This window comes from Crocodylus porosus, unplaced genomic scaffold, assembly GCF_001723895.1.
Source record: "Crocodylus porosus isolate Cpor-Errol unplaced genomic scaffold, CroPor_comp1, whole genome shotgun sequence".
Lineage (NCBI taxonomy): Eukaryota > Metazoa > Chordata > Crocodylia > Crocodylidae > Crocodylus > Crocodylus porosus.
Genome location: NW_017728925.1, coordinates 1,874,195 through 1,894,536, shown reverse-complemented (window position 1 = coordinate 1,894,536; position 20,342 = coordinate 1,874,195). Strand labels below are relative to the sequence as shown.

Sequence of the window (20,342 nt, the reverse complement as noted above, 5' to 3'; positions counted from 1 at the left end):
TTAGAAATAGGTTGATCAAAATAGGGCATACTTTAAGATTTTTTTTTAATGCAGTTGTTTTGTTTCTATTAAAAAGGAAAACTTTATGACCTAGGAAATTACATGCAGAAAAGTAAGTTAAAGCCACACAGCTTAGGAGACGCATTAGTGTACAATAGTCTGAAACAGAAATGTTAAGACTTAAAGTGCAGCCTTTACTGTTCCCTTTTAGGTAAGTACAATATTGATACACACATTTGATTATGAGATCATGTACTGATTTGCAAATAATGCATGGCATTCAAAACACATCACTATTTTAGATACTAATGGTATACCAAGCGTACTCAACTTCCAGCCTGAAGGCCAAATATGGCCTGCAGAGCCATTGTATTTGGCTTGCAGGGCTCCATATGGGTAAGGAAATTTGTCTATGGGTATTGGTGGCAATTAGTATGGCCACCCTCCCCCCTGCCAAATTTCCAAACCCTGTGTGCTGGGTTGGAGCCAGGCTGCAGGCTCCCACCTGACTCCCCCCTTTCCTCCTACAGGTGGATCGGGTCTGGTCCACACACCCTCCCCTCCCATCTTTCCCACTTGTCCTGGGTGCCAGATCAAGAACACTGGTTAGATCTGGCCTGCAGACCTATCGGGCACTGCCCAGCAGGCTTAATGGGCAAAAAGGTTGAGCACCACTGTGGTATACTATATTTTTTCCCCTTCTGTACTTATTCAGTCATTCTTATTTGTCTATTTTATTTTTTGTGGACTTGATTCAACTTTGACATAACCATATTTTTGAGGAATGTGAAATACCATATTATAATGTGTGCACAGGTACTGTATATAGTGTATATGTATAGATATATATCTGTAGTTGTAAGCAAAGTTATGCTAAAATTCTAAGTTTCTGGTGAAACAAATGTCTTTTGTTAGAAGCATTAGGTAGAACTTTGAACTTTGGAACACTGTATGACTAACATGATTGCAGATGAAAACCTGATATTCTATTTGTATCTCCTTTGCTGTAGACCAAAATGGAAAGTGACGTCCATTTTTCTTCTAGGTGCCCATTAGTTGCTAAGCACTGAGTACATTTTTTAGCATACAATCCATAGTAATTACAGTTGCTATGTTGTCTGTTTTTTTGTTTTTTCTTTCGAAACCCGTAATGTGTGGATTTTAACCCCAGTAAATATCTCTTTGGCTGAAGCTTACAGAACCAGGCACCAGACTGTGTTACTAAGCAATGAAATGTCACAGCTTACCCCTGGGCCCTGAGTGATGACATCTCACGCAGCAGGTTGTCTTACTAAACATCTGAAGATATGACAGCAGGGAACTCCATTTCTGGTTTTCAAAACAAAATTAAAATTGACAATTGTTAAGCATACTTCCATTTTCTTCTATGTGAACCTTCATCCTTAATAGAATAAATGCTATTAAAAAGGGTGTAAAAGTACATTTGGGGATCTATATTGGTAGGTGGTAAGTCCACATGCATGTATGCACAATCTCATACACAAGTATTCTGTACAAGGCATACATATTTATAATTTATACATTTATCATAATCAGTGTGAAAACAGTAGCCAGGTATGGCCAAGACTTAAGTTTACTCTGCATTTCTTTCTTTGATCTTTGTAGGAAACCTTAACATTTTCAATGCTATTGGTATCCAGGCTCTGAGAACAAAAGGAACATCTTGCAGGAATTATGTTGCAATAAAGTTGGGTGCTTTGCAATTGAGAACTATAACTAGGTGAATAGTTTATTCTTCCATGCTTAGGTCCTGTCTCATTAATAGGATTGGTTCTGTAATCATAATATTTAGAGTACTGGGCAAAATGTAGTACCAAAACATTTTTTTTAGAGAAGTGCAGTGTATTGGAAATATTATCAGTCTAAATTGGCTACTGTAGACTTTAGTTCCATGAAAAACTGTAATTTGCTTAGGTCAGAAAATGGTCAGTTGTCAAAGATTTTGAATAACTGGATATTATTTATATGCAGCAATGTAGCCACATAAAACCCTTTATGAGGATTTAGCAAATTGGTATATTTGGTAAAAAACTGCAGCTAGGGATGCATGCATATGATTCTTATTGACTGGCTGTTCTATTTTCTGCATTTTTTGCATGTTATTTGGCAGCACTCTTGGAACTACCTTTGAAGTCTTAGCTGTGTTTTCATTTCTGTTGTTTTGCAGGTAGAGGCATTAACCCATCAACCTAGAGCCACAACAGTACATGCAGTCCGAGATTCTGAACTGGCCAAGCTACCGGAAGGTGCTCTGACATCTATCAAACGCAAATTCCCCCAGGTAAGGAAACTGGCAGTAGTGTCTCCCCTGGCTGCTTCAAAGAGCCACAGCATAACTATTTCCCTTCAAAACAGTCTCATTCTGCCTATAGATTTATTTCTTCAAATCTGTAGCTGTGAATTAGGGTGGGGTCTTTTTGGAGGAAAATGAGAATCTCCTGGGCCTATGGTTGGATTCTCAATTGTGATTCAAAATATGCAAGTAACACAGGTGGCTGGAACAGGAGACTTGAATAATGTGTGGCATTTTGTCTTCCAAAGCTGAGGTAAGTAGAGTTGTTGGTGGTTGGAAGCTTAAAATGTTTTCCAAATAAAATAGTTTGTTTGGGCACTTCGGAGTACTGCATCCAGTTCTGGGCACTGCACTTCAATAAGGATGTGGAAAAACTTGAGAGGGTCCAGAAAAGTGCCACCCGTATGATCAGGGACTTGCAAGGCAAGCCATATGAGGAAAGGCTGAGGGACCTGGGCCTCTTTAGCCTAAAGAAGAGAAGGTGGAGAGGGGACTTGATAGCGGCTTATTGCTGTATCAGAGGAGTGCATCAGGAGCTTGGTGAACAACTGTTCACCAGGGCACCCCCAGCGAAGACCAGGACCAATGGATACAAACTCTTGGAAGGCTGCTTCAGGCTTAATACCAGAAAAACTCCTTCACAGTCAGGGTGTCCAGACTGTGGAATACACTCCCTCCAGAGCTTGTGCAGTCACCTACCCTGGAGGTTTTTAAGAGGAGACTAGACAGTCACCTCACTGGGGTCACCTAACCCCAGTTGTCTTCCTGCTTAGAGCGGGGAAGCTGGACCCAACGAACTGCAAGGTCCCTTCCAGCCCCTACCAATCTATGGATCTAAGAACTTTTCCTATTATAGACCAGGACTCTGTGTTGGGTGCTGGAAAAGGAGAGGGTCCTAAAGAGCTAAATGTTAGAGACAGCTGATAAGCAGAGATGCCAGACAAGTATAAAGCTGTTCGTTACAAAAAATATAGCAAGTGTAGGATGGTAACTAGTTTTACAACTAATTGGTAGATAAGGTAGGAAAGCCCATGTAGTTTCTGTTAGATACTGTACAATTTAGTGGCTGTAGGCTAAATTCCAAGGCTGGAATTTTTGAAGGAGCTGGATATCTGCCTCCTTTGAAAACCTAAGCTTAAATGCAGACTTATGTCTGTGACCTCAAAGTTCTCCTTAGCTAGTCATTTTGTCTATGGCAGCCATCACTGATGAGAAAGGGAATAGTTGAAGTGCAGTCATTAACTTACTGATTAGGCTAGCTTGATAGTAAAGTGGAACTATAGAGTTGGAATATGCAAATTAGAAGCATTTAAGGCACAAGTAAAGCAGTTTTCTTGTTTCATAGTATTTTTATCCCTAATCAGAGGTATGCTCTCTAGGCAGTCATAAAGGAGCTCAGCGTAACGAAACAATAAACAAGTGGCAGGTGCATTAGCTACTTAAGGAGAAATAATCCATAATGCAGTAACACCTACTTTGTGAATCACTAGTGAGATGTACCCAATGTAGAACTTCCATCTGTTAAGTAATTTGTAAGTTATAGCTTGTCCTGCTGGAAAAGCAAATTACTACGTAACCAAAAAATCAGCCGTGGCATTATGTTAACAAAAATATAACTTAGAATAAGATAGGAATAGTTTTAACTTTACATTACTAGCTAAAATCCAGCTCATACAGATAGTGACTATATGTCGCTGTCTTTTTTTGGAGTTGTTGGCCTGTATGATGCAGGATTTGGATTAAGAATAACTGGATATTATTTTTTATTCCGTGTATGTTGATGCTGGTGGGGGGAAGGAAGCACTTTGCTCTTGACGTTCTTATTGACAGTTTCAGTAGTAGTTCAGTGGGTCTGAAACATGTATCAGCAACCAAGTTTTAGAAGGGTATGGAGACTGAATTAAAAGTGGGTCTTGGAAACTACCAATTCTGCTTCTCATGGGGAACCTGTTGTCTGGATAACCCAGCAACAGTCTCCAGAGACACCGTTATGGTTCTCTTATTAGCATTCAGGGCCCTTTTAAGAAGTGATACATCCTATGTTTTTAAGAGAAATTTAAGACATGCTTTTATCAGCACGTTTTAGAATCTCTGAATGAGTATGCAGAACTAATATTCTTGTTCAGACTGACCCAAACTTGTACTTTATCCTTCTCTGAAGAAAAACAATGAGCACGCAAGTATATTCTTAAAATAGGTTTCTTTTTCTTTTTTTTTTTTTAAGCATTGAGCAGGTGGAACTTATCTAAGTTCTGAATAAGATGGAAAAACTATCAGGACTCAGGTCAGCTGGTGCTCTGTTGCAGTATGGGAAATCTTAGAGCAGGAGTATTAGATTTCGCTGTTAAATTCAGAAGAGATTTAACAGTATGAAGTATATGCTTGGTCCACATTTGCTAGTGTGTCTCTGTTATAAAGATTAGAAATGTTCTTTCTTCATTGTAAACAGAAATTTACAGGAGAAAAAACATTTGATGGGAATTACTTGGAAAAGCTGCCTATATGGCATGGGGAAGTGGACTCTGAGAACATCTTCCTACAAAAGTGGTACATTTTAGAGGCTGAACATGTTAAACTGTTTTCCCCCAAATACTGCTTGGTTTTGATACTGTTCAGTACCCATCCTTCATCTTGGACAGTGAAGCCCGCAATTAATATTTTAACTACAGGCTTTTCCTAAGTAGATCAAGCTTCCTGGTTTCTAGCAATTCTAATTACTTCATCAATGTACCCTGTGTCAAGATACTTCCCTCAAGCGTTGTTTATATGGTTTTGCATGTATTTTTAAGTTGGTGTGGTGGCGTTATACAAGAGGGTAGGCAAGGATGCTTTCCTTGGATTTACTCTATTTTGTCTTCTCGTAGCTCACAAAAATCAGTTCTGCAGATTCAGAATGACATGCTGAAAGCTTGTAAAATGCCTGTCTGGAAGCTTGGGGGTGGAAGAGGTGTTCTCTTATACTGAACCTGAGCTCATTTATGAAGCCTAAGCAAGACCTACACCCAGGAAATTGTACAGGGCTTCACCCAAGGACTGTCCCTCTGCTTTCCTGAACTTGCACTTTAATCAACAGTGAGATAGTTAACAGCACTGAGAATTAAATCATTGTTCAGATTTAAAGGTCAACATCAATTCAATATGTTGCCCTTTTTCAGCAGAAGAACAAATCTTCAAGTTTTGCAAAACTACTGCAAAGTGTTTTTGATGCGATATGAATAGCAATAAGCATAAGGAATAAAATAATTAGGAGACACCCACTCTCCAAGAAGCAGTGTTTTGTGACTTTGCGTGGCTGAGAAGCACTTGGCCGGGATGTGATATGGTTCTGAGATTTGATTCTGCAGCAAAGAAGAGTCCTTATGTTAGGGCATCTGCCTGTACTGAGATCAAGGGAGATAGCAGGTGACAAGCTGTGCTTCAGCATAGCATAGCAGACTTGACAATAGAGGGCTCTTTAATCTATCATGCGAAGGTACAAAAAGATCCGATGGTTACAAACTGAAACTAAGCAGCTTCAGTGATGGGCTCTGTTTGTGGAAATCAGCTGTTGGTGTGGTCTTCGTGAACATTTTCAGTGAACAGTAGCTCTGAAGTCAGGTTTTAAAGAAAGTTATTCAAGGCAGAAAATGTAGCTTAGATAAGTTTAATACCTTCAGGGTCTGTAAATCAAGCAGGTTTTTAGATTTGCCCCAAAACGCAAACTGTTGGTTTTAGATCAAACAACAACAAAAAGGACAAGTTCCTCATTGGTGCATTTTAGACTGAGCTTCTCATTGCAACAATTTTCAAGGGATTCACTGAAAGCAAATCGAATTTCACAGATGAGTGGAAACAAACATTTTAGCAAGAGTTCTGGCCTTGGAAGGGCCGATAGTTAAGTAGTAGATTGAAACGTGCCTTGAGAATTACAGGTTGTTTGAAGTATAATAATATGGAGTAACCATGGTCATCTGAGCATAGGGACTGCACTTGCTTTTACTCAAGTTCAGGAGATGGGGAATACCAATGAAACTGAAATCACATCAGGAGGGTAGAGTTCACAGCTGTGCACTTGTATTATAGCTGAAACAAATTGTATCTAATTGAAATATTGTTTGGCTCTCTGTCTTGAATGTTCAGTCTTGAGGTTGAAGTAAACCATATTATGTTAGAGTAGGCAAATAGGCAGCTTGGAGGAAGAGAGTTGGTGGTTTCTTCTGTGCATATTAAGAGCTGGCCTGGGAGAATATCAGGTTTAAGCTTCTCTTATAATTTTGAAGTGATCAGAAATACCTTGTGAAATCCTTTTGAGGTAAAATTTCAAAAGCACATAGGTTATAGCTCTATGTCACTATAAATATATATCACTGCATTAGGGGGTGAGGCAGTATTGTATTGAGATGCAGTGAGCTGCTCTGTGCATGCTACTGCTTAAACTGCAAGTAGTATAGCTGCCTTCATGTGATGCTGCATATATATCAGTTAATCTCTGCTTATGCAGAGGGGCAGAATTATTTGGTATGTGTGCAGTGCCACCCTAAAGCAGCTACACAACTTCCAGTTTGGGAGGTAGAGTTAAGAACAGCGTGGCATTTCAGTGCAGCACTGTCTGGTGCACTGAGTGATCTAAACATATCCTAAAAGCATGAGACAGACCTCTTGGCTCCTCATGACCTAGATTCATATGTAGCAACAGGGCTAGTGGTGGCAGTGGTTACTGCAGCCCTTGCTTGCCCCCTGTTCTTGATGCATGTCACCAATGTGGCACTGTGCCCCAGATTTCAGAAGTAGGCTCTGCCCCTGCTTGCCCCACCTTCAAATTTCCAGCCCCTCTCAGCTCCACCTGCCACATCATACAACTCTGCAGACCAGATCCAGCCTCTGAGCCATAAATTTGACACCTCTGTCCTAAACTATACAGAAAAAAATCACACCTAGAAACATTAGCTACGTCTGTTAACTTAGCAGCGGGCTCACTATTGCGGATTCATCTGCAATCTCAATTGTTATTTTACAGTATGCTGCATGGTGCAGCCTTTAATGGTTGGTTTCTCAAATGGTACAATGTTTAGTTCTCTGCAGTCAGGTACATGCATGTGGCACCTTGCCATTTCTTACTTTCTTGCCTTGATCCTTCATTTCAGTTTATGTGGGTAAGTTAGAGAGAGAGTCCAGCAGAGGGCAATGAAAATGGTTAGGGGGCTGTGGCACATGACTTAGAAAAGGCTGAGGGACCTGGGCTTATTTAGTCTGCAGAAGAGAAGACTGAGCGGGGATTTGATAGCTGCCTTTAACTAACTGCCTGAAGTGTGATTCCAAAGAGGATAGAGCTAGACTAGGGGTGGGCAATTGTTTGGGTCTGAGGACCACACAGGGAGTTTTGATGAGCTGTTGTGGGCCAGATCAGTACTCCCCTTCTCACCCTGCAGCAACTCACCAAAACTTCCTGTGGGGCTTTTGGTGGGTGGGGAGCAGTATTCAGGAGCGGGACAGGCATGATCGGCTCCTTGCACGTCCTGCCCTGTAGCACCGCACTCCCACCAACCCTGGCTCTGGCAGAGTGCAGCTTCTGTCCGGCTCCCCTTGCCTCCAGCTGCAGCTGCTGCTCCTGCTATTGCTGCACTGCTCTGGGCAGGAGGGTGGGAAGCTTCAGCTGGGCAGCTTCTGCTCAGTGCATGGAGCTCTGGCTCTAACTCCCAACTGCTTTCCACATGCTCCGCCTGCCCAGAGCGATGATCAACCATCTGCGGGTGGGCAGAGCAGGTGGAAGGCAGCTGGGAGCTAGAACTGGAGGTCCATGCATGCTGGGCAGGAGCCACCTGGCTGAAGCTTCCCACCCTCCTGCCCAGAGCAGTGCAGCAATAGCAGGAGCAGCAGCTGCAGCTGGAGGCAAGGGGAGCCGGACAGAAGCTGCACTCCGCCAGAGCCAGGGTTGGTGGGAGTGCGGTGCGGGTTGCCCTGGTAGGAGCGAGTGGGGCTCGGCTTCATGTGGAACACCATGGGGAGTAGCTGTGAACCAAATCAGGCCCGCGGGCTGTATTTTGCCCACTCCTGAGCTAAGTTGTTCTCAGTGGTGGCAGATGACAGAACAAGGAGCAATTGTCCCAAGTTGCAACAAGAGAAGTTTAGGTTAGATATTAGGAAAACCTTTCTCACTCTAGGAGCATGGTGAAGCACTGAAACAGGTTACCTAGAGAGATGGTTGAATTGGTGGTTGAATCTTTACCCTTGGAGGTTTTCAAGGCCCAGCTTAACAAAACTCTGGCTGGAATAATCTATTTGGGGATGGTCCTGCTTTGAGCAGGAGCTTGGAGTAGATGACCTCCTGAGGACCCTTCCAACCCTAATTTTCTACCTTAACTTCAATATCAAAATAATTCTTCCTGGTTTTTTTTTTTTTTCTTTTTCTTTCCCCAAGTTCTCTCTTCCCCCAGTGTTATACTACACATCCTTTTTTGAACAAGCAATGCAGTCTGAAGTTCAGTACAGGAAGTGAACACTTGTTTGTACCGTATTGCTTATTGTAACCTGCAGCATGCTGTTGCAAATGTGGATTGACCAATGAATGTTCAAAGCAGCCAAAATCAGGAGTTTAGAAAGGAAGCCAATATGTAACCTTCGCTATTCTTATACATGAAAACAGGAGTTCAGTATTCACTTAGGGTGACTAGTTGCAAAGTGCTAGTGACACCCAACCTCACTGTAGGCAGGTCGCTCGCCCAGCTTCCTTATTGAGGCCAGTCAGCTCTGTTGTCAGGTTTATGGACTTCTTATATCTGGGCAACTTTGTCCCCAGGATAAAAGAAAAACAACAAAGCAAATGAGTGTGCAAACAACAAATGAATGAACAAACAAAAAATCCAAAAGCTGTGATCTTTTTTTCAGGCTCTGGGAGGAGTAACATAGGTTTAGTATTTCTTCAGAAGCACCACTCTCCTTTTTTTCTCTGCTTTACACTCTGCTCCTGGGACTTTTAAGCTGCTTTGTGGCTCCACCTAAATTCCCTCATCAGCTGCAGCTACTGTCAACCTTCCAGCCAGGCTGACTGAGCTGCAAGCTGAGCAACCTTATTATACCCACACAGTGTCACAGTGGTTATCTGTATTGGAAATGGTGAATAGTGCTTGAATTTCCACCTGATGCAGTATCACTTGCTGCCCTCTGGGTCTAAAGGAATCAGAGCCCTGTAACACCTGGGCCCCAGGCAGGATAGGGAGGAGGCACAGCAGAGACCACAGGCTTCCATGGAAACATTTCATGTTGCCACAGCAGAGGTGGTATATATCTTTGCTGCTGCCTCTTCTGACTCTCCAGATTCATTCACAAACAGGGGGTGGCTGGACTGAGAGGGCTTGAAGAAGTCCCATGTGTGGGATGAAATTGGTTCAAGTGACCAGGTTTGACGACAGAAGGCAGCAAAGTCGACTGATAAATGAGATTGTGAGGACACAGTTGAGGGAAATGATAGAATAAAAGTTAGTTTGGACAGAAAGAGGTAGACCTTGGAAAGAAAAGCACAAGTTCACAGAAAGATAAACACTTTTTTTTCTCACCCCATACTTTACTAGAATGTCTTAACCGTTCAGTTTGAAAGGATGACTGGATGGGAGAGGTTAAAGAAGTCTTCCTTTTTTCCTCCCATCTTACTACAAACTTCTGTCTTAACATAGCAGAACACTTCCCTGTTCTTCCAAAGAAGGTCTTTGTCTACACTACAGATTTCTGCTGGCATAGTTGCTGTAGAGGGGTATAAAAAGACCCTGGTATGGAAACAGGGTGAAAAAACCTCTGTGCTGCATCTGCACCAAGAGGATCTGTCAAAAGAACTTAGTGGCAGGGATTCTGGAAAGAAGGCAAGCCCTGGGAATTACTTGGAGCTCCATCACTTACTGTGGGTACCAGCTGCCAATGGAAGAGGAATAGAGGTTTCAGTGTTCATGAAGGGAATCACTAAAGCAGTTAACCTTGCCAGTAGATCTTGGGGTATTTTTCACACTAAAGAGATATTGAGCTTGCAAAGATTGAAAATCAAAACACTGACTCCACAGAAAAGGTTACAGTGGGATCCCAATTTTGACTTTCCTTTTCAAACCCTTCAGAAAAACACCTCCTGTTTGACTGAAAACATCTCTTTTAGGTTCAAAATTGCTATTTGTTTAAAAACCTGCCCACTGTTTGAAGTTAGTTTATGTAACATGTTTTTAAGGCACAAGAAGAGTCTCTTGAATTCTGTGACTTTTTCACGTCTAGGATCTAAGCTTTTACTGTAGGTGAAATAAAAGTATACATTTACACCATTAGTTTACATCTGGAAGGTTTTACTTATATGAGGTGTAGGTTGTAGCCATGTTGGTCTAAGGACATAGGCAGACAATGAATAGTCCATCCAGGAAGAGCACACACCAACTGCAGATGCTTTCTCAGCCTGACAAAGGGTATTTAAACCCGAAAGCTTGCTAAAAAGAATTTTTCCAACTATCTGAGTTGGTCTAATAAAAGATACCAGATTTACCCAAAGAACCTTGTCTTACTTGTATGATATTTTCATCCCAATTTCTTAAGCGCCTTGCCTGAATCAGTAACACCAAGAGGTTACCATTCATCATAATTTTGCCTGAGGTCTAAATGTCTGAATTGTTTTGGGTTTTTGGTCTCTCCTCCTCCTCCTCCCCACTACTAATCATATGATTGAAGCTATCTGTCCTCATTGGATGAATTAGTTGATACTGGACAGAAGGGCAGCGGATCTGCTTCATGCTGCCACAGATTGTTAGGGTGGAGAATGGATAATTAAATCTTCCAAAGAAGGCACTTTGAACTTTGTCTGCAGTAACCAGAAGAAAGAAGATGCATTTATTTTGTAATAACGAATGAATTTTAATACTTGAATATCCAAGTTGCTGAATGGAAAGTGTGGGCTCCTGTTGGAGAATTCAGCCTGCCTTGCTGCAGTGTACACAAAACTGTAGCAATAGTTAAAAATAATAATAATAATGTGTCTAACTTTGGTCTTTTAGGGAATATCTGAACTCCAAATGAGCTATCTTTTAAAAGTCTGGGTTTTCCATAAGTAGGTGAGGCAAAGGTTATCTGTGAAGTGACTAGTCATATGTCAGCAGCTGCATTTGGAAGTTGGATGTGTGTCAGTGAATCTGTGGTGAACCAGATATGTGTTAGCAGGTCTGTTGAGTAGGATTGGATGTATGTCAGCAGGTGCAGTGGAGACTATGCTGCACTACAGAAACTGTAACGTAGCAGAGACATTACAGTCTGCTAGTAGATTGTGATGTCTGGCACCAGATGACACACACTACATTACAGTAGAGATGAGTGCTGCATTCACAGACACCTACACAAACTACTTCCCACTCATCTGATAACTCTGTGCCTTGAAAGGAAAGACTCATGCTTTCTCTCAATTTTTTGATCTGTGGATAGAGGGGGGGAAACTGCCATAATGGGGCATTCTGGGTTTTGCCTACATTTGCAAAAAAAATGGCATCCAGACTTCAACACATGTTCAGGTTTTCTGGCGGCAGTGATAATGGAAGCTGCGGCAAGTTACGCGAAGACTTCTGTGTGCATTTCACGACTTCATCTAACCCGTATGTGTGGTCAAAATGCCCAACCCCTTCTGCAGTAGAGCGAATAGCTCTGGTAGCAAATTACACAATCCTTTTCTGTCTCTCAGTTCTAGATGTGTGGAGCCTCCACTGGGCCCCTTTGCTATCCTGAACTTGCAGGAGATCTTTGTTTCTCAGCTCCTACTGCACCTTTGCCCTCTATCCCTAATGCCCATTCTCTCTTAGGAGCGGGTGGCATAAAGCCACTCTACCACTCACTCTTCTTTGCTGAAGTGAAGTGTAGCTGCTTCTGCTGCTGCTACCATTTTATCAGGAGAGCTTGGCATGCTTAGCTCCTTGCCTCCATCTCTACTAGAGAAGCTGCCAGGGACTTCCTGATTACCCCAACCAGGAGAGAATTTGTCCTGGCTCTGAACGACCAAGTTTGCTAAGTCTCGCTCTCCACATTTTTTGTTGGGCAGAATATATGTGGTTGGGATGTTAACTGCGGATTTATTCATTGTTAGGTTTAGAATTCTCCCTACTGACTTCTTCGTATTAATTGATTTCTTTGTGATAGGAAGCTATTACGGTGCATTTCTTGGCTATCCTATAGCATATCACAGATCTCAAGTCTGCAGTTGGAAATATCAGCAGTTGTGATTTATACTGGTATCTCAGGCGACCAAAAACCAAACATTTTTATAAAGAACGTCAGAGAAGAGTTGGCATATTTTTAAACTCCAAGGAAATCTCAGGCCAGTTCCTAGCTTAGATCCGGAATTGATGTTCCTTCTGTGTTGCCATGACAGCAGCGTGGTGACTCATCCTGTGGTGGTAAGCAGCCTGCTCCTCTCCTACAAGGCACTGGGGAAATAATTTTTCCATGACTGCTGTATCAGGGCTGAAAGGTTTGATTTAACAAACAAAAAAAATAGTGTATCCCGATGGCAAGAGCAGTAGACTGTGGATTGGAACTTGTGGATGCTAGTTTTAAAGTTTTAACTCTTTGTTTCAACTCGTCTTACCTTTCTGTAAAGTGAGGGTGCAACTTGGATGGCGGCCTGAGCAGTTAGTTAGTGGGTTGGAGATCCTCAGATGGTAGGTGCGTAAGTGTGCAAAGCATTGTTAAATAGTTGCCCTGTAACAAATGTAATAAATGCGTAGTCTTTAGATACAGGTGCTGATTCACTACCCCCGTTATGTGCACATGTGCATTGACCTTCTCCAGGGGTGGGCGTTTCCCTGAGGAAACAGTTTCACAGTCTAATGGATTTCATTGTTATGGTTTTTATTCTACAACTGAAGCAATTAGCAGCACCAGGATTATTTATGGAAACCAAATTTCTCAACTGTAAACCTGAGACCTATAGCAAACAAGCAAGTTCAGCTCCCAGCTGGATGGGCAGTAAGCTTCTGTTTGCTGCAGAGTTGATTCATTGTAAATTGTTGCTGAAATGAGGTAAGTAGTCAGTTCTCTCTTTCAACAGTCAGCATTATTTTGTCCCTGAATATTAATGGATGCAGTTCTGCTTATTAGTATTCTTCACCCAGCTGGGGTGGAAAATTGAATCCATTATGGACACTACTGGTGAATTATGTGGGATTACTGTGAGAGTGGCGTGAGTACCAGCCTCGTCTTTTTGAAGACCCAGTCAGAAAAAGTCTATAGGGTGGCTAAATATACAATGAATCAAGGATATACAATGATACACAAGGGTGGATATACAGTTTTCTTCTAAGCCTGTTTGGGAATTGATGTACCATATTTATCTGAAGTCAAGATTACTTCAAATTTAAGAAGTCCCTCCCTCAATAATTAGGTTCTATACATAGAAAACGTATCAATTTGTTCTAATTTTCCATGTACAGAATCTAATTATTGGGGTTGTCTTAAATTCATCCCCCCCACTACTACAGCAGGAAAAGCAGTGGCAGGGAGCAGGGGATGGCAATGATCCCTGCCCCGCAATGCCTGCCTCCTCCCCCCTGTGGTGCCTGAACCTCCTGCCGCTTGCCCCCACAATCTCACCCCCCACCTCCCTTTCCTGTTTACTGTTAGTCATGGCTCTGACCCCATTTCTGTCCAGGACACAGAGCATGTGGTAGCTCCTGGCCTGTCCTGGCCACTCAGCAGCGGTTGCAGTCATGGCTGCTCCAGCTGCAGGACACTGGATCTGCTGCCAGTACTGCCACTGGTGCAAGACCAAGAAAGGGCTGGAGCTACCGTGTGTGCCATGCCCCGAAGAGGAATGGGATCAAAGCTGAAACAGACAGTGAGCGGTGGGGAGGGACAGAGGCTGTGGGAAGGGGCAGGTGATTGCAGAGGCTTTGGCTTCAACTTTGTCTTTAGCTCTAACTCTGACTCTGGCCCTGACCTGGGCTTGAGTCAGAACCATAGCTCCCTACCAGCCTGGTACTTGAATCCAAGACCAGGGGCTTTCCCCCCCCAGTTTGAATGGGGAAAAAACCTTGTCTTGGATCTGAGTGAATACAGTATTCTTCTAAATGGCCTTCTGGGAGTTGAGCATTGTCCAGATGAAATTCAGCATAACTGAAGTGACCGTAAGTGGTTGGTATATGATATTTGGGCTGTAGACCAGCCCAAGTGGGGAAGGTAGGAACTGCATGGGATATGGAAATTTAGACTGCACAGGGCCTTGCAGAACACATATGCAGTGGCAAGGAACTGGAAACTTCATGGCTTCTTCCATCTCTGATTTCTGACTTAACATATAGCAAATAGTTGTTTTTTTCCCCTTTGGTTATCCCTAATAGTACAAGTAGGAAGTATATGCTTCTGTGTTTGCTTATTTCCTAATGCATTTACCCAGCATACCGTTTGGCTATTACTTTAAGTTCTAATGTTATGGATTTGTATGACACTGAAACCCCATGGGGTTTTTCCCTAGATACTCTTTAAAGCTGGCATTCATTAACAGTATAGAATCCCATATACTATGCAGATGTGATTGATGGCAATGACTGCCTGGGACAAAGCTCTTTTTAAATAGGAAATTTAGAATGATACTAATTAGTAAGTTGATGTCTCTTGGGGCTTATACGGTTTTTGCATCTGAAGGTTAAATCTTAAAGTGTTTACACTTGGGAAAATCTATGTTTTATTAGTTTACATTAATGGCTTCTACAAATAGGGGCGAGGTAAAAAAGAGAGGCTAACCTGGGTTGCATTGAAACTGGTTTGTTAGCTAAGAGGGGCCTTGTAATTGCCAGGCAAGCACATGCGCACTGGTACACCTCCATTTGCTGTTAGGGCCTTCTCTTCTGACAGTAGTACAGTGTATTTGATTACTGTTTCTTGTTCATTAATCAATTCAGAATAGGGAGCTCTTGTCTTTCTTTTTTTTGGTTTTAATGTTCTTATGAGGATCAGAATTGCTCTGTAGACACTCACACTCCATCCCTGCTGTCATGACGGTGTTCTGTCCCCAGTATCATCTCTGCCCCTCCATCCCAGCTGTCATTCTCCTCTCCTCTGTCCCTGCCGTCATGGCAGCACTCCATCCCTGCCATCTTTCTTGATGGGCAATTCACCCCCGTGCGCAGCACTGGCTGGAGCCCCGCCCCTTGAGCATTAGGGACGGACAGATAGACTAAGCCCGTGTGTGTGTGTGTGTGTGTGTGTGTGTGTGTGTCTCTGTATCTATAGAGATATATGTCTAGATATAGGTCAGTGGATATCTAGACAGGTATCAATTGATATCCATCTAGATAGATCGATAGATAGTTATGTATGTGTATATCTGTATGTCTAGATTGTTATCTATATCGCAGATGTATTGGCATGGACACACAATACATTTATACCAGTGTAACAGCATCCAACAACTGTTACATTGTAACCATTATACCTGCATTATTCAGTATCAATACAAGTAGGCTAAATCTTCCTACCTTTGACCAAGAATGAAGCAGGTTTAAAGTTGGAGTGATTTTTGCAGCATGTTTATCGCTAAAGGATCATGCCGATATAACAGTTACATCATAACAGCTTGCATTAAAGTCCCTGGATATCAATGCGATTATGACATCTGTCTGTTCCCTCTGTTATAGTTCTTATAAAGAACTACTGATTACTATTTTTAAAGGTAAACCTTCAATTTTGAAATTAGATTAAGAAGAACTTTTGAATGTAATACAGTGGTTTGATCCAGATGCCCAACAGTTTCATAAAGGCAGTTCAGCTTACCAGAGTATACAGGGCTTTGAGTAGGCATTTGCTTTGCCCATAATACTGTGAGGAGCAGCTTACAGCTTCATATACTCTGCTTTATGCACATACTTTCACAACAGACCCATCCAAAGGTCAAACAAGATGTGAGGATGAATAAGGAATAGGCTTGAGAAACAAACAAAACTATTCTGTCACTATATTTTATAAATCCCTGATGCTGCCTCATTTGGGATAGCCTGCACAGTATTAGGCACCTATACCTGCACCTGTGTTGGTTAGTCTGTAAGGTGCAGATCTACCGTGTCTTCTACCAAGCTGCTTGCAATCAGTAGTGTGAGCTAATTCAAAGAGATCTATAGAAATACCAGTTTGAATGGGGTTTCCTGTGTAATATGGATCCAGGTGAGCAGACAGCATGCAATTTAGATGGTATATAATTAAAGATCACTTTAATGCGGCTGCTCCTTCTTATATAGAGATGTTGTATGTGTACATTAGAGAGGTGGAAATGACCTGGATTATTTCCAGAAAAGGTGTTTTTCTTTTATTAGCAGAATTGGCTATAAATGACCTATTTTTTTTAGAGGTCAGTGTAAAACAAAACTATATACCAGATAACTATGCAGGAAAAATGATCTGTCACTATGCCTTGCAGTGGAAATAATTGCTTCCCTTGTAGGAGTTGTGCTTTTATTAAAAAAATAACCAAAAAAAAAAACCCCCAACCTTGTAACCTTAGCAAGTCCCAACAATGTTCTATTTAAGATTGTGTCTCATAAATCTTAAGATTGTCTGTTAGGATATTTTTCTTTTCAATGCATTTAGTCTGAAATATTTGTTGTTTTCTTTGTATTTATTTTATCCTTCCCCCCCGATAGGTTGTGACTCGACTTATCCATTTGCTGGGTGAGAAGATTCTTGGCAGCCTTCAGCAAGGGGGTAAGTCGCAATTCCTGGATCATTGACTTTGACTTGGACATCTTTTCCAAGTTTGGAGTTAAACAGGCAGGTTAAAAACTCAGTTATTCTAGTGCAGCTTCAAAGTGACTTGAATTTAGTGGAATCATGCAATGTTAATACTGGTAAATTTAAGGACAGAATTTGTCTCTAAATACTTCACTTGAGCTGTGATCACAAGAAGGTTGGAATTTAATGGAGTGTGTGATTGTGTGTATACATATGTATATGGACACAAAACGTACGTACAGTGAAATCTGCTCTGAGTATTTAGTTAACAGGGCTGGAATGGAAAGAATGGAAATAACTACATAGTTATGTAGTGGAGTGCTCAATCTCAATCTCCAGCCCATGGGCCTAATGCAGCCTGCTGTATAGCCATAGCATCTGGCTCACGGCGCTCCAACAGGTCAATAAATTTGGCAGTGGGGGATCGGTGGCTTTCATTATGATCCCTCCCCCCCACTACCAAATTCCCAGATCCCAAGCCCTGTGGCCACTTCCCTTCCATTCACAGGGCTAGATAGAGGCTAGTCCTTCCCTCCCTTCCTCCTCCCCCAAATGTGGGGCCAGGTTGGGGCTGCATCAAGTGCCATTCCACCATCTGCAGGGCCAGGTCAAGCCCCCTTCCCTTCTGAGGCTGGTTTGGGGCCAGGCTGCCCCTCACCCCACTTGGTGTTGCAACATGAGGCCCTGCTGCATCTTCTCTGGGCACTGGATCAGGACCACCAGCTGGATCCAGCCCATATATGGATCACTGAGCAGAAAGTTTGAGCACTATTGACATAGAGGGATTTTACATAAAATTAAAACACGCTGGAACCTGCCTACGAGTTGATGCAACTCTGCCATTAGTTTATTTGCTGAACTGTGTTATAGAAAATCATTTGTTTGTTTCTGAGAAACTTCTTGTGTATAATGACAGAATTAGGAAAATTTGCTAATTGAATTGTCAGTGTGTGAGAGGATGCTCCCTTTACTGCAGCAGTTCTTGGATAGTTAGACTGGACTGGTTTTAAAGGAAGGCCAAAACAAGCTAAGTAGTAGTTTTTAACAGATATACTAAGTTTTTAAAATCTATTCACAAATTCAGGTGTGCGTGTTTCCATGTAACCTAATGCATGTCAAATTTCAATGGGCTGCTTTAGACCAAGTTTCAAGCCATAGCCATGCCCTTCACCCCCAACCCTTTCTCCAGCATGTAGCTTTTTAGGACCTACTTCCTCATGATGTTCATGGGCAAAGAAACATTTCTTGCAGGCTGAGGGAGATAAGAAATACGAAAAGGAAAAAACAAAATGAGATGGGATGTAGAGGGAATATAAACTGATTCAGTTTAGGAAAATCAACCCAGTGCACCCTGTAAAAGAGCAGGCCCTACTCATGGGAATGCTGGAAACCAAGGAATGATAATAAGGTAGGCATCCACTGAGCTTGATTGCTTGGTTTTCTCCCACCAATGCATTTTCCCCAGTTTAATTATCTTACTTTGCTGGAAAGGTAGGCACTTGAGGGAAGAAAATTGCTGTCTTGGTAAGTGACTTGGACCTCTAGTGCCAGCAAATGAAAGAGGTTGTAAATGAAAGAAGATCAGTGGGCAATGACATTGACATTGGGGTTACCTGGAGATGCCACTGTCTCTCATACTGAGAGTACCAAGCAAGAGTGTAGATATTGACTACAACTGCTCCCCTGCCATAAGTGTGTCACTGAGACTGAGGTGATAAGCTTATTCAGTTTTAGGCTACTCCAAAAATGCTATGTTGTCAAGCTTAGGACCTTGATCCTAGAAACACTATCTGTGTGCTTATCATTTGCATGTGTGAATGGTCCTGGTGACATTGGTAGGACTACTTGTGCTTAGTTCTGCACATTTCTAGGTACCACAGGAAGTTACAATGCATGCTACATGGAAGAATAAAGCTCTTAGTCATTGTATCATCTGGAGAAGTGCTCCAAGCTGAGTGTGCCATCCCTGTTTATTTTGCAATAGATGTGGGGCATCCCTGTGTGGAACAACACTTTAGAAATGAATTTAAGGAGCCTGTAAGAAAGATTAGTATGACTTGAAGCTGAAAAAAACACCACAGCTTGGGGCTGGTAACCAGTTACCCTTTTCTGTGTGGCTGGTTTGTGGTTCTGGGCCCCACTGCACCAGCAAGATTGACAAACTGAAGGGAGTTCAATCAGAGTACAGCAAGTGGATTAGGTGCTGTAGGGGTTGATATAGGAGGGAGGACTTATAGAGCTGAATAAGCTAAACAATGATATATGACCTGTTAAATTTCTGCTGGATGAATACCAGAGAGGGTGAGGAATTATTCAGTGTGGTGTATGAATCTGTGAGAGAGGCTTAAAATGAATAACTGAAAAAGAAATTTATGCTGAATATTGAGGGAAAAAATGACTATCTAATGTTTCTCTATGTACTGCAGTGGCACTGTAATTGCTGTATGGTACAGTATAGAATCAAGCATTTAGATGCTTTAAAACTTTAATGTAAAGTTTCATAGCTTCTTACAGTATATCAAGTACTTCAAGGTTTGCCTTTGCACTTCAATTTCATCTTAATGCACATAAAAATTAAGATGCAGCATTCCGCTATCCATATTTTATCCAGGAAAAGGTCTGAGATGTCCCCATAAAATTGATTTTAAAGCCTGTTAAGTGCAAAGTAGGGCATTAGTTTTCTGGCATGCAACTTTAAGTGTTGCCACCTGCTACATCCATTTGCTATCAGTGCTAATGAGTATGTGATTGATACTATAATAATATACTAGAATAATATGTAGATTTCTCAAGGAGTCTTCAGAAGTTGCATGCTATGAATTGGTTCTAAATAAATGTAATATTCAAACAGATATATGGAATAAGGCTATAATAAACATGTTAGAACTTTTGGTCAAACTCGTTCCCAAGCAAGTGAGAGGAGAGAAACCTCAGGAATACTGCTTTAAAGACACAGAGGGTGAGATGAGGTAAAGAGAGGTTCTAAAGGACTGGGAATGGCAAGAGAAAGTTGCCATCTTAGCAAGACAAACTGAAAATATATGACATGTGCTGTAATTATGGGGATGTGCTCATAATGGCATTCTGTAGAGGGGAAAGTTTGAACAAAACAGTGGCAGACACAATGAGGCATTTAAAGTTATTACTTTCTATAAAATATTCTGCATGCACTTTATATATGCTTATGCCCATGTGTGTATTTGACTTGGTGGTATTGGATAGGTCTCTTAATCGAGTTACAATCAGTTTTATTTAAGCAACTGTCATTTAAACAAATACTAACCTTATTTAATGTTTACTGCTTATCTCTGCTGCATGGTTCATT

At 41.8% G+C, this 20,342-nt stretch overlaps 1 protein-coding gene across 3 annotated transcripts in view; it reads left to right on the top strand.

The window, feature by feature from the left end:
* The window catches only part of PNPLA7 (patatin like phospholipase domain containing 7), a 257,027-nt gene that overhangs the window by 108,570 nt on the left and 128,115 nt on the right, over positions 1–20,342 (top strand). For all 3 annotated transcript variants that reach the window (XM_019540522.1, XM_019540520.1, XM_019540521.1), the window contains exons 20-21: positions 2,189–2,302; positions 16,930–16,990. In XM_019540522.1, coding sequence (XP_019396067.1) covers positions 2,189–2,302; positions 16,930–16,990 — 175 coding nt within the window. The remainder of the gene's footprint in view (positions 1–2,188; positions 2,303–16,929; positions 16,991–20,342) is intronic.